This window comes from Danio aesculapii, chromosome 12, assembly GCF_903798145.1.
Source record: "Danio aesculapii chromosome 12, fDanAes4.1, whole genome shotgun sequence".
In the NCBI taxonomy this organism is placed as follows: Eukaryota; Metazoa; Chordata; class Actinopteri; order Cypriniformes; family Danionidae; genus Danio; species Danio aesculapii.
The window spans coordinates 15,421,562-15,436,212 of record NC_079446.1 but is presented as its reverse complement, the minus strand read 5'-3'; the positions used below and the strand labels follow the sequence as shown (position 1 = coordinate 15,436,212).

At 39.1% G+C, this 14,651-nt stretch overlaps 1 protein-coding gene across 3 annotated transcripts in view; it reads right to left on the bottom strand.

Annotated features, from left to right (window-relative positions):
• The window catches only part of si:ch211-217a12.1 (alanine aminotransferase 2-like), a 59,068-nt gene extending 45,154 nt beyond the window's left edge, over positions 1–13,914 (bottom strand). Inside the window, exons 1-5 of one of the 3 annotated variants that reach the window (XM_056469704.1) lie at positions 13,806–13,837; positions 9,283–9,346; positions 6,512–6,686; positions 4,677–4,766; positions 4,480–4,588 (exon numbers count right to left, since the gene is read on the bottom strand). In XM_056469704.1, the coding sequence (XP_056325679.1) occupies positions 4,480–4,588; positions 4,677–4,766; positions 6,512–6,649 (337 nt within the window). In that variant the 5' untranslated portion in view covers positions 6,650–6,686; positions 9,283–9,346; positions 13,806–13,837. Of the gene's footprint in view, positions 1–4,479; positions 4,589–4,676; positions 4,767–6,511; positions 6,687–9,282; positions 9,347–13,805 lie in introns of all 3 variants that reach the window. The other 2 variants (XM_056469703.1, XM_056469705.1) reach the window with 2 other exon arrangements.
• Positions 13,915–14,651: the final 737 nt, after the last annotated feature.

The window sequence follows — 14,651 nt, the reverse complement described above, 5'->3', positions numbered from 1 at the left end:
CTTGTCTTGGAGTCAATCATGTCTTAAGTCTTGTCTTGGTCCTGCCCCGTTTCCTGTTTCTGTACCTTCTGTGTTACAGGTGGAGTCGGTGGATTTGACTGGGGTTCCGGCGGAGTACCGCGGCCTGCACCTGGTCTTTAGCAGGTCCCGGGCCACCTCCTTGCCTCCGCATCGACCTTACGATTGTGCCATTGAGCTTCTCCCAGGCACTTCTCCGCCTAAGGGACGTTTGTACTCTCTGTCCCATCCTGAAAGAAAGGCCATGGACAAGTATATTAACGAATCCCTTAAAGCAGGCCTCATCCGTTCCTCCTCATCCCCTGCGGGAGCTGGGTTCTTCTTCGTCAAGAAGAAGGACGGCTCCCTCCGTCCCTGTATTGATTATCGAGGGCTGAATGACATCACTGTTAAGAACAGGTACCCCTTACCTCTTATGTCCTCAGCCTTTGAACTCTTGCAGGGGGCCCAAGTCTTCACTAAGTTGGACCTCCGTAATGCATATCATTTGGTTCGCATTCGGGAGGGGGATGAGTGGAAGACAGCCTTCAACACACCCACGGGACACTTTGAATATCGGGTCCTTCCTTTTGGTCTGACCAACGCCCCGGCTGTCTTCCAGGCCCTGGTCAATGACGTGTTGAGAGACATGGTAAACCAGTTTGTCTTTGTGTACTTGGATGACATCCTTATATTCTCTCCCTCTCTGCAGGTACACACTCAGCATGTTCGCCAGGTGCTGCAACGACTCTTAGAGAACCAACTCTTCGTTAAGGCGGAGAAGTGCGTCTTTCACACCCAGTCAGTATCGTTTCTGGGGTTTGTAATTTCGGCGGGTGAGATCTGTGCTGATCCTTCGAAGGTAAGGGCTGTTGCCGAGTGGCCAACTCCTGACTCTCGCAAGGCACTGCAGCGGTTCTTGGGTTTCGCCAACTTTTATCTGCGTTTCATCAGGAACTTTGGCCAGATTGCTGCACCCTTAACAGCACTCACCTCCTCCAAGATACTGTTTAGGTGGGGGAATAAGGCTCAGGTGGCCTTTGATAAACTCAAGTCCCGTTTTATCTCTGCTCCTGTCTTATCTTTTCCAGATCCTAAACAGCAGTTCATTGTCGAGGTAGATGCTTCTGAGGTCGGAGTAGGCGCAGTTCTATCACAACGATCTCTTCGGGATGGGAAAGTTCATCCCTGTGCTTTCTTCTCCCACCGTTTGACCCCCACGGAACGAAATTATGACATAGGCAATCGGGAGTTGTTGGCAGTCAGGCTCGCTTTGGGGGAGTGGCGCCACTGGCTGGAGGGCGCAGAGCAGCCTTTTTTGGTCCGGACAGACCACAGGAACCTAGAATACATAAATTCTGCCAAGAGGCTTAATGCAAGACAAGCCCGCTGGTCCCTCTTCTTCAGCCGTTTTAATTTCACTCTCTCGTACAGGCCTGGGTCTAAGAATGTTAAACCCGACTCTCTCTCTCGCCTGTTTGAGCCTCCAGAGAGGGAGGTTTCAAAGGACACCATCCTGCCCAGGGGCGTGGTGGTGGCCTCTCTCTCTTGGGAGATTGAGAGTCTGGTCCTGAGGGCCTTACGAGAGTGCCAACCCCCTCAGAGGGTTCCAGCAGGCAAATTATTTGTTCCTTCTGCTCTGCGTTCACAGGTCATCCAGTGGGGTCACTCATCCAGATTAGTCTGTCATCCAGGAGTTCGGAGATCGCTGGCAGCCATCCGGCAGCGATTTTGGTGGCCATCCATGGCCAATGCTGTCAGGCAGTTTGTGGTTGCCTGCTCAGTTTGCGCCCAGAACAAGAGCTCTAACTCTCCTCCCACGGGTCTGCTCTGCCCCCTTCCCATCCCCTCCCGTCCCTGGTCACACCTTGCCCTTGATTTTGTAACTGGTTTACCAGTATCAAGAGGAAACACTGTCATCCTTACAGTGGTGGACCGATTTTCTAAGGCCGCCCACTTCATTCCTCTTCCTAAATTGCCCTCAGCCAAGGAGACTGCTCAGGCGGTGGTGGACCACGTTTTCCGGATTCATGGTCTTCCGGTCAACATGGTTTCTGATAGGGGTCCCCAGTTTGTCTCCCGGTTCTGGAAGGAATTCTGTCGACAGATCGGGGCCTCTACGAGTCTGTCATCGGGATTTCATCCTCAGACCAATGGCCAGTCTGAGCGGGCTAACCAGGATTTGGAACGCACTCTCCGCTGCCTGGCATCCCAGAATCCGAGCTCCTGGTGCCAGCAACTGTCCTGGGTAGAATACGCTCATAATACTCTACCAGTCTCCTCCACAGGTATGTCACCATTTCAGTGTTGTGTTGGTTATCAACCACCCTTGTTTCCCTCACAGGAACCCGATGCTGCGGTTCCGTCTGCCTTGGCTTTTGTCCAACGGTGTCGACGCACCTGGAGTAGAGCCAAGGAAGCCTTGGCCCAGGCTAGTAGGCGGACCGTCTCAGGACAGTCTCACGTAAATTGGCTCCCAGGTTCATTGGCCCATACCGGATCACCAAGGTGTTAAGTCCCGTGGCAGTTCGGCTCAAGCTCCCTCCTACGCTTGGTCGGGTACACCCAGTCTTTCATGTTTCTAGGGTTAAACCTGTTCACTGTCACATCCTCGGTCTGATCACCGGTTCATTCCTTGTGTTTTGTTTTTCCCCTTCAACTCGTTTTGTGTTCACTCACACCATGCTTTGTTTACTTCTCACTTCCCCACCCATCCGCTCTATTACTTTCCATCAGGCTATCTAGCAAATTCCACTCACCTGGTTTCCTTGATTTCTCACCCTATTTACTCCTCCCTTGACCGTAATTCTGTGTCAGATTGTAGCTGTTCCCCTTCCTGCATGTCGGGCGATCTCCCGGTCTAGTCCTGTTCCTGCTTAGTCCTGTGAGTTTTGTCGTGTCTGATGTCCTGTCGATTTTCCTAATATTGTTTTCTCCATCTGCCTTCAAGCCATTTCCCACCCATTTTTGTATCGCTGCCCATCTGACTCTTCGTCTCTACTCAGCCGGCTTTCGTCTCTCTCTCGCCGGTCTCAAGGCCTCCGTCTTCTTCGTGGCCGCGCTGATTCAGTCAGCGGCTGCCGGACTCATCGCCCCCTGTCGGGTGTCTGGATATTGCACCCACTTGAGGATAGTTTTTCTGGCCTCTTCGGAGTGGTTTCATTTTATATCTTTTGGAGGACTATATTACCTAACTTTTCTGTGTTTTTTTGTGAATTTTGGGCCACTGTGCCAGCTCCATTACGGAGGAACTTTCAGTTTTTTTGTTGCCCCCTGGAGAAAATTCAGGCTCTATAAATAAACATTACTGAAGACCTGCACCTGTGTCTCACCAATTTTCTCTTCATCCAGATCCCTGACAGTTTTCCTTTTGGGTTAAACAAGAGGTTTGTGGTTCAAGCACACACACTGAAATTATATTAAGTTAAACGACAATAACTTACTTGTAATAGGTTTATTATAAGTTAAGACTAACATTTTGGCTTTCATTTTATTGTTTAGCATTCCAAAAACATTTTTAGTTGTGATTGTAATGTTTAATCAAGCAACTACTTAACAAAAAAAGAAGACATTTCGAAGAATGCTTGATGGGACCATTCAACTTCTACTGTAAGAAGAAAAATACTATGGAAGTCAATGGTCACAGTAAGCAACATTTTTTCTAAATACTTTGTTTTGTGTTCAACAGAAGAAAGAAACTCAAATACAACCCCAAATTAAATCAGCATGGAAAACATAAAATTTACAAAATTTACTTTGACTTGTATTTCATTAAAAGAAATCATATACAGAAATCTTATACGGTGATGATTTCTGATTTGTGTGTGTATATATATATTCCTTTTCAACACACTTAAAAGATATTTTAATGACTGAAGACACCAAGTAATGAAGTATGTAATTTTATATTAACAAATGAACTAAAGTTGACCAGACAAAACATGAAATATTTATGTTCATATTGTCTGCAAAATATAAATTAATTAAATATAAATCAAAGTAAATTTGGAAACCACTACTTTCTTTTTTATTCGCGTTTTCCATACTGTCTCAACCTTTTCTGATTTTGTGTTGCAGATTTTGAACAATTGAAGGGTGAGTAAATGATTTTTTTGTGTGTGTATGTGTGTGAACTTTTCCTTTAATTGAAATTTTTGTTTTTTTTATATCTATATGTTTCTACTTTGTAAAATGTTTATATTAGTTAGGCTAGCAGTTAATGTCATTATATATTTATATCTCCTTTTTTTAGGGGTCAGTGAAGATTTTAGTTGGACAATATATATATATTGGAGATTCAATTTGCAGATTCATTGAGAAGCTGAAACACAATTTTAAAACTATTTGAATGTTGGGTGGTAGAAAGTTAATATCAATTAATTTCAGAAAAAATATTTAATTAATTTTGACAAAATGTAAACAGCTGTTTTAAATTCATGTTTACTTAATAATGTAAAACCTAATTAAAATATTTTCCAGTACCAAGGCTTCCTCCACCACAAGCTTGTAGAATGCGGTGTGCTCTACTTTTGGCATCTACTGGAAATTTGTTGTCTTCAAGAAGATCTGGATAAGAGCACAACGCCAAGACCTGACAAATAAATGAAGCATACATACTGTATGTACAAAAACAACTGCTCAGAAAATAGCAAGACATCCACAATAGCTCAAAAACACACCTGTCTGAAGAAGGTGATTGGTTTCTGGCCCATTGCATGGCAGTCACCGATGTTGGCTTTAATAACTTCTGTAAATGGCTTTTTTATGCCCTATGTTGATTGAGCAGAGAGACAGTGGGAATGGAAGAAAGCCAAAGAAAGAAGGAGACAAAGAAAGAAGAGAATACAGAACATTTTCAACTTTGCTTCCTAAATAATTTGAAAAGTATTCGATAGTTATCTCACAACTAAGTTATCTTACTTTGCATATTACATTTCGGATTATAATAATGATAAGAATTTAAAATAATATAAATATTTATTATTCATTTATTCAATTTCATTTGGTTTAGTGCCTTATTTATCAGGGGTTGCCACAGCGAAATAAACCACCATCTTATCCAGAATTTCAGCTATTCCAGAGATTAAAAAAAATAAAATCAAAACAAAAGGCTGTTTGAGGACAAAATGCCAACAAATGTCTTACAATACAACATCTGAATGATGTGAACAAGATGTGGTAACAATTTGAACAAATCGGTAAGCGTAGTATAAGAGGATCGATGGCTTCTGAGGTGTCCATCTGAATTTATGAAGGCATATTTAACTTTTGTCCTTTTTTGTGTAAGAGCAGTGGGATATACAATGACAAGACTGGTGCTAGTGTAATTTATTCGCCATTTTTTGCTTTTACTGTGTCAAATAATGTCTAAAAAAATGTGTGTAATGCATTTCGATGCTGTATTTTATTTTATTCTAGCGTGTTCTTACCAATAAAACGTCCCTAGGCATTACCTCTGGATTGCATTGTTTTTCTAATAATTTAATGGCCCATGATACATTGTTCCTTACTCAATCAATAATATTACAATTGGCAAGAATATGGCAACATTTTTTATTAAAATTTATTTTGTATTCACTTAAGAATATAAAAAATGTCAGCAATTTCTGTAAAATGGGTGATCTGCATTAAGAGTTTGCATTACATGTATGAATTCCTAACTTCATGTGACATATGCCATTTTGTGTAAACAACAACCATTTATTTCACAACTGCGGTTTGGGTGCTGTATAAAATAGTCATATTTAAATTAAATCTTAAAATAAATGGGTGATTATTTCAGAGAACTTGTCACAAGTCTATTTTTTTTTCTTTTTTTGCCATGTTCAGTGTTCTAATTTGTCCACTATTGTGCAAACCTCTTCTGTGGTTTCACTGTACACATGATGAGAAATGGAAGAATACGTTTAGTTAATACTGTGTGTCACTGATGTATTAAATAGTTCGGAATATGAGACTAATGATCTAATGACTAATGATGTTTTAAAATCTCACATGCCAAACAGTATGACATCGCATTATAATTGTTCCATATTTAAAAATAAAATATATTCAATTTTTTTTTAACACAGTGTTAAGTTTTGTTTTAATAATTACTCGAGATATATATGTGTAAATTATATACCTAAAATGTAAGAAGCAGGAGGAGTCATGCAGAGAATGTGTGTTTGCAGCAGATAAGAGATTGTCTTCTGTGATAAGCTGACAGTGGATAGCCAACAAACATAACGCGTACAAGATGTCAGCTTTCTATATGAAACAAAAATATGAACCATAGGACCAGACTTACAAACAGCCTACATCAGAGCAAACTCTTTTTTTGGCAATAAAAATGGATATTTGTGGCTGATCACGCGCATTTGAAAAAGTTTTAAAATGTTTTATTTTTTGAGCAAAAATGAAATACGAAGTTGATGATGTATTCACAAACACCTAAACCTGTGTTTAAGATTTTTTTTTGAAAGAGAATTTCATATCACATCAAATTTTTTTTTACATGTAAACGGATACTCACCATCTCGAGTTCTTTATCGATCTGAACTGCCCTCTGGACTATGGGACCCCGTACAGCATATTCCACTTGCCTAATGTTTGGGTTCATCGTGTCCACCGTCAACACTCTCTCATGATACTCACACCCATTCTCAGACATAGTTTCTCCCTGTATTCACAGAAATTCTGGTATAAACCTACAGATAACAGAAAAAACACTAAATACTGAAACAAAACGGCATTAATCAGTGGTGTCATGCTGTCACCCCTCCCCCCCTCCCCTCTCACCCATCCTCCTTCCCATTCCTCAGTGGCAGTGACAGTCAGGGAATTTTTTTTTCTGTGATCGTGATGAAGTTTGTGAAAAAGGTTTTATAACATATGCAATTACAAATAATTTATTGTAGTTATAATGGAAACATTTTAATTTAATTAATTAGTTAATTGTATTCTTCTAAATTGTCTGCATAAGAAATCAAATACCTTTTCAGGTTTAAATTAAAAGTATAATATCTATTATTTCTGATTCTGATTCTAATTCTGATGATGGCATAAAGACCACCTTCTAATGATTGAGCAGACACCCTCTCAATAGTTGACCTGAAGAGAAGTAAATATGCATCTATGTTCAAGAATGAATAAACATTTAAAGGGAGGAGGGTTGGGGGTTGGGCTGTGGGGATAAATATATAAATAAATGTATAATTAATATATAATTATTTATATATTTATTCATTTATGCAGGGATTTTTTAATACATTTATTTATTTGTTTGCATATTTATTTATCTATTTATTATTTTATTTAAAGAGCAATTTGTGGATTTATTTACTTATTTATTTATAAATTTGTGTGTTTATTTATTTATGGTTTTTGCAGGTTTCATCCTGCATACCTGCAAAAACAATAAATAAATAAATAAATAAATTAATTAATTAATTAACTAATTAATACTCAAATATTTAAATAAATGTGTAAATAATTCCATAAATACCTGCATAAATAAAATAAATAAATTTGCAAATAAATAAATAAATGTATATAAAAATCCACAAATTCCTGTAAGACCAATTCCTACAAAGGCCCCCGTGACAGACCAGTCTCTGCATGGAGGGCGGGTCTTACGACCCACTGGTGACCCCCTGAGACCTGCAGCTTCGTACCATGATGGGACATATGCTGAACCAGCATCCTTTAAAGGGGTGGTCCAGAGTGTATTTTTAAAGCTTGGTGTCAGGGTTCTGCCACTCTTGTCTTGTTAATTCTTGTTTTGTGGCAGAGTCCGGACACTAGCTCTGTTTTGTCCTGTCCTGTTAGTGCTCGCCTCGAGTTTTTCTTGGGTTGAGTACTTTTGTCATTGTCTGGGTGCGCGTCGTCATAGGTGCGCGCGGACCATGCGGGCGCGCTGGGTCTGTGCGTCCTTGGGACGCACGCTCTTGTACTCGTGTTTGTGGTGTTTCGTCAGCATCGCGCTGTTTCATTCTCAGCGTCTCCGTCTAGTTGGTTTCGGTTTTGGTTGGCGCTGAGATGAAACATGCACGTTGCATTTATGTGAGCGCACGGTAAGGTGTTTTCACTTATCGTGTGCTCGTGTCTTGCGTCTGTCAAAGCACGTGGCTCTGTGTTTACATTGGTCGCGTGCTTTTGTTGTGTGCTTCAGTGTTGTGTTTTGTCTTGTCATAAGAACACGCCGTTAATGAGTTCTCTCATTGGCTGCGTGTTCTAGTCTTGTTTTGTGAGCACCTGGCTTGTGTTGTCTCTTTGTGTCAGGTGCTCTCCCGTCTATCGTCCAGTCCCACCCTCCTTGTTAACCCATTATTAGTTAATTATGTTCATCTGTTTGTGTATTAATTTACTCCTGCTTATATTCTCCTCATGTTTGCTGTCCTGTGCCAGTTCGTCGTCGATATTTCCCTGTCCTGTTGTGTCCAGCCCTGCTTCGTCCAGCCAACCCAGTCAAGTTTGTTTTTACCTTTTATTCATGTTTTCCCCCTTGGGGTAGCTTGTTTTGCTGCTTTTGCCTTTTATTTTGTTTTATTATAAATAAATTCTTATTTACCCTGCACTTGGGTCCTCGCCCCTTTTTCGCATCATCGAACCATGACACTTGGTTGTGTTTTAGATGCAAAGCAATGTGTGCTTATGCTTCATTTGTAAAATAATAAATAAATGATGTTGTTTTTATATAGATTTTGTTATTTCTTTGTCCACTTTTAGTTAAAATTTGGGTTGGGGTGGGTAATAGTGCACCACCTTTTTGTAGGACTACACCACTTTAAACAAATGAGATGACACACCAGATACTTATCAGCTCACTTCTTTAATGTGACCTCTGACCTTCTATACTGTTTGTCACGTACATGTCCTTCCCTGACATCATGTCATGTGACATCTTTCATCTCCATTTTTTTATATTTATCAACAGTAATCAATTAATCAAACATCCCATAATGCATTAACTAACATAAGCATTATTCCTGACTATATCATCAAATATTTACTCTGAATAACAGTTACAGCCACCATAGAACCCATGTTTACAATAAAATCTTACCAAAACCTAAAAGATTTGAATACAAAAATTCAAGCTGTTCCTGATGGTCTGTGGAATTGAGGATAAGTCAGAAAAATTGCAGTGTGCCACATTTCTGCATGTCACGGGTGGGGAAGCAATTAAAGTTTGCAATTTTGTAAGTTTGCAAATTACTTTTGAGTTTTGTGACGATGAGAAAAATTTGTGTTTGCAAACAAAAATTAAGACTACTGTAAACTGAGAAAAAAAAACTTGCTTACATTTGTCACTTTCTTTACGAGGGTTCAAAGTCAGTCAAGGAATTTTGATTCTTACGTGGCAAATCTAAAAAAAATAAAAAATAAAAAAAATTCAGAAACAGAATTGTATGTGTGCTTTAGAGATAATACTGTAAGTTCAAGATTGCTAAGAGAAGTAAATCTCACATTAGTAAAAGCTGTGGACATTTGTAGAGCAAACAAAATCACATCCGGCTAAATGAAGAGATGGACGTGCACAATATTAAAGTTGTGAAAAATGAAGCTGTGAAAAATGAACAATTAAATAAATTCCGCCAGAAGAAAATGAATCAAGTGACGATACAAAATGTGGTTAAAGCATGAATTTAGAAAATGTCCAGCCTTTGGACAGACATGCAGAATGTGCACTGAAAAGAATCATTTTGCAAAAATGTGCAGAAATTCTCGTAAACATTCAAGAAAGATGCACAGGATTGAGCAGACAAAGGAATGTAATGAAATAAGAACATGTTCAAATAAACAAGCAGAAATATATTCATCCTCTCACCATAGAAACACAAAAAGGCCACAAACACTGGTCTGAAGTGTTGAAAATTAGAGACAAGAAAGTCAAATATAAGTTGGATACAGGTGCAAAATGTAATGTTAACTTTATTAATCTGGGGTTGCCACAACGGAATGAACGCCAACTTATCCAGCACATGTTTTACGCAGCGGATGCCCTTCCAGCTGCAACCCATCTCTGGGAAACCTCCATACACACTCATTCACACACATACACTGCGGACAATTTAGCCTACTCAATTCACCTGTATCGCATGTCTTTGGACTGTGGGGGTAACCGGAGCACCCGGAGGAAACCCACGCGAACACAGGGAGAACATGCAAACTCCACACAGAAACACCAACTGACCCAGCCGAGGCTCGAACCAGTGACCTTCTTGCTGTGAGGTGACAGCACTACCTACTGCGCCACTGCATCACCCTCTTAAATTCCATCTGGAAGTTAATTACCTACTCTGGACACCAGATGTCTCATAATAGAGACATAATGTCTTTGCTGAGGATGACATTCTTAAAGATTTTGAAGCATGCCAGGATATCATCACATTCAAGTAGATCCATCAGTAAAGCCTGTTGTACATGCTGCATGAAGAGTCTCTAAAAAATAATTGAAGAACTGCACTGAATGGAAGACATGAATGTAATTGGAAAACAAACAGATCCAACTGACTAAGTGAGTAGCATTGTGACAATTGTTAAACGAAACAAAATATGTGCAAATGCATCGACCCACAAGATTTAAACAAGGCAATTAAACATGAACACTACCTTATACTTAAAGTAGAAAAAAAAACTCCTCCAGAGGGCAAAAGAGTACAACCTTAAAGTTGAACAAAAAGAAATTTCAGATCAGAGCGTTGCAAATCAAGTACCGGTATATCGGTCATGTACTTACAGCAGAAGGACTGAAATCTGATGAAGAGAAAGTGAGAGCTGTGGTTCAGTTACCTCCACCAAGAAACAAGTAAGCACTGAAAAGATTTTTGGGTATGCTGCAATACATAGTCAAGTTAATTCCTTTAAAACCTTTAATGCTGTCATTCGATGCAAGCTCCGAGGGCATGGGTGCAATTTTGCTACAAGACAAGAGACAAGTAGTGAATGGATCAAGAGCGCTCACTGATTGCCAACATCGACATGCTCAAATCGAGAAGGAACTACTTGTGATTATTTACAGATTTGAAAAGTTCCAAAAATATGTATATGGTAGAGAAGTAATGGTAGAAAGCGACCACAAACCACTTGAGAGTAACTTTAAAAAGCCTTTGCATCAAACACCTCTGAGGCTGTAGAGGATGTTACTTAGACTACAAAGGTAACCTAAGAGTAAGCTACAAGCCAGGCAAGAAAATGCACATAGCAGATGTGCTGAGTCGTGTTTACCTGGATTGCAATGAGAACCTGCTAGAAGAGGAATTAGTTCCTCACCTCTGTCAACCTGAGTTATCAACCTAACTCTCTTCTCTCCTCCTTCCAACTCTGTGTGCGTGTATATCACAGAATTTATTGTTGAGTTTCAATTCACTTCTTTCAATTCAATTAATCTTTATTTGTATAGCACTTTTAAAATGTAGATTGTCAGTCTAGTATTCAGAATTGAAGTTCAGTTTATTTTAGTTCAGTGTAGTTTAACTTTCACTGCTGAAAGTCCAAACACTAAAGACACCGTATGCTGCTCCACAAGTCCCAAACCACGCAAGACCAATTGACAAAAGTGAAGGAAAAAAAACCCTTGATAAACCAGGCTCTGTTGGGCATGACCATTTCTCCTCTGGCCAAACCTCTTGTGCAGAGCTGCAGTCTAGTCATCGGAGGCTGAAGAACGTTGAACATTCATCGTGGAGAAGCTGCAGGTGTGTGTAGATCAACGGCGGGTATACTATGGAGCTAAAAATATGCCAAAACAATCTGATTTTGAATTGTGTTATTCAAATTCAGAACATCAAATTCAATATCCTAAAATTCAAAACCAGAAATTCAGATCGTAAAATTCAGATTCAGCAGAAAGTAGGTCAAAAGTGATCAACAGGGAAGAGTAGCCAATCACCGAAAAGTCAAAATAAGCATTTTGGCCAATCACAGAGCTGCGTGAGTTTACTGGTGTATGTGAGGCTCAGGAGGACACAATTCTTCTGCAAACTGACTATCGGGGGTCAGCTATTTTCAGTAGTTTGTGTAATAAATATTCACATGCTTCAGTGAACCTAATTCATATATTCAATTCAATTACATCTCATTGGTTAATCAATTTTATTTACGTTTTTGGTGTTTTGAGGGATAAAGAGCTGATTCTGACCTATTCTGTAACCTCTGATGGGTTATTTCAAAAGACACAGGGCTCTTACACCTTTACCAAAGTCACATTAAGAGAGTTTTCAAGCTCTTTCCAAGTGCGTTTTCAAATTGTCCCAGCATTTTACAACTGTGGTAAGTGACACATTTAGGGGCATGGCCAGAGGCACTATAATATTATAGCAGAGAAAGCTAAAATTCTGTTAAAACGCTGTTGTTTTCACAGAGCTTCTTCTGTTTCTGTATTTTGGCTTTCAAAGGACATGACAAAACAAGAATGTAAACAAAGAAAAATGCTGTTTGGCACCGGTAACAATTTAGCTACAAATTCATATTAATTCGTCAAACCCCTGTAAACACCCACAAAATTCACCAGCGCTGCAGTGTCTCTCTATGTGGCTGCTTTCCCTGCATTCTACATCTCAAATAACCAACTCGCAAAAGATATGTGAACGTTTACTTCCACATGCTTATTCCGAATATATGTGAAAGACACTTGTCAGATTTTATTTCAGAGAGCAGGTGTGAGGTTCAGCTGTGTCCTCTGTATCATTTTCTGTCCTATTCAGGCACAAACTGATACAACTTCACTGACAGACAGTATTTACACAGTGCAAAAGTGCATGCTTGTAGGAGCGTGATGTGGTGACATGGAGCCGATCCGCCACATTATCTTAGCTGACCATTCAGACCCTCTTGAGGGCGGGCCTTTCGGAGGAACAAGGAAATATGACAGTCGTTTTCATGTTAGCTGAGTAGCTGTATATAATCAAAGTAACATAAAAACGTGATTTTTAAAAAAAGAAGCATGAGCACACATTGCTTTGCATCTTATAAACACAACCAAACCCTTAAAAATACACCCTGGGCCACCCCTTTAAAGCAACAGAGACACTGCAATGGAAATAGAAAGAAAAAATAATTTTTCTTTACACAACATGACACTAATTCTTCCTTTCCTTCTTCTATTCCTTTTCTGCAATAGGTATGAATATGTGTTTGTATTAGTTTTGTTTGTAGTCATAGTGTCCTGTTTATATTTATAAATATCTACTGCCTTATAGTAGATCTGCTTAGCCTGCTTAAATATTAAAGTGTTTTTACTATTTTCAGATAATGTAGCAATATTTGTTTTGGAGTCTTGACCATACATTTATCTTGCATGGGATTCCATAAAGAGTGTTTGGCTTAAACTTCTGGATCAATGCATATACTGGAAGTAGAGGATGCAAATTTACTTGCAATTTCAGTGGTGATTTACATTAGATCCTGTAATACAATAAAAATCTTTTTTTGAAATAAACTTTGAACCACTCAGGCTGTGTCCTGTCAGACTATATTTCATATCTGAAAGAACAAATGTGGTTCTCTGCCATGAATGCAGTGATATTCATACATACATCTCCCCTGCCAAAACAATATTTTGCTTAATGACTTTCAGGCAGTGAATGTAAAAATTACTCTAATGAACATATAAAGTTAGCTTGCCTCAAAATTTCAGTTGACACAGTAAGTGACATTACATTAATTATCTGGATTTTTCCATCTGGCAACCAGTGACATTTGTTGTCATAATTTTCAAAGCTTCTGCACAGAATTTTTAAAAACCTAGTTATGAAATCTGAGGAAAATGTTTATGCTGTATGCAAACAACATATGGTTAAAATGCTTTTTAAATTGCACAGTACCTTGTTTGATCAATTGTGGTCCTAACTCTCTGTCTTAAGTTTTTAATCACCTCTTCTATGCTCAGTTTTAAATACAGCCCCACCAGCGTGAAGACCTTGTGTTCATAAATGACATCAGAGCTTGTTTATGCCCACCCCTCTCATTCCGTTCTATTCAAGGAAAGTTTCCAAGACATTTCTTAGTGGACATTTGCCTCTTTGGATTGTAACTGCTGAGGAGAGAGTGACATTTGATCTTGGTGGACAGATGATGTTGACCCAGATGACATTTAGTTGTGAAGAACATGACAAACTGTACAAATGCTGTAGTCCATCAGCATAAATATGCAAATATCCATATTATATTTCACATCAAACATCTGCCAAAACTTTTGGACCACGTCTAAATATAACACACATGGTTGACCTCTAATTGTCAGACGCTGGTTGGTCAATGGAAGAAGAAAACTGAGGTAGGGAGTTTTTGTAGCATTAAGAGTCCAATCACAAAATGCTTTTCATTCCTCTGACTTCCATTCATGTGCATCCTAGTGGGAGACAGAAAAAGGAAGCAAAGTTCAAGTTTGGTGACTTCTGAATATATCACATGAAACATGTTGGATAATATGATCAGTGTGACCTCTTTAAATCCATGTGAACATGTAGTAAAGAGCAGTAACATGTAATCTACTACAAAAAGTAGATTAAAAATACTACAAAAACACTTAAATTATTTATTATGGCTTTATTTACCCTATGAAAACAACTGAATTGAATAGAGGAATAAAGAATGATATGCGAACAGCTGAAGATGCATCTGTAGCGTCAACATTTAATTCTCCAACAATAGCACTCCCTATATAAGAG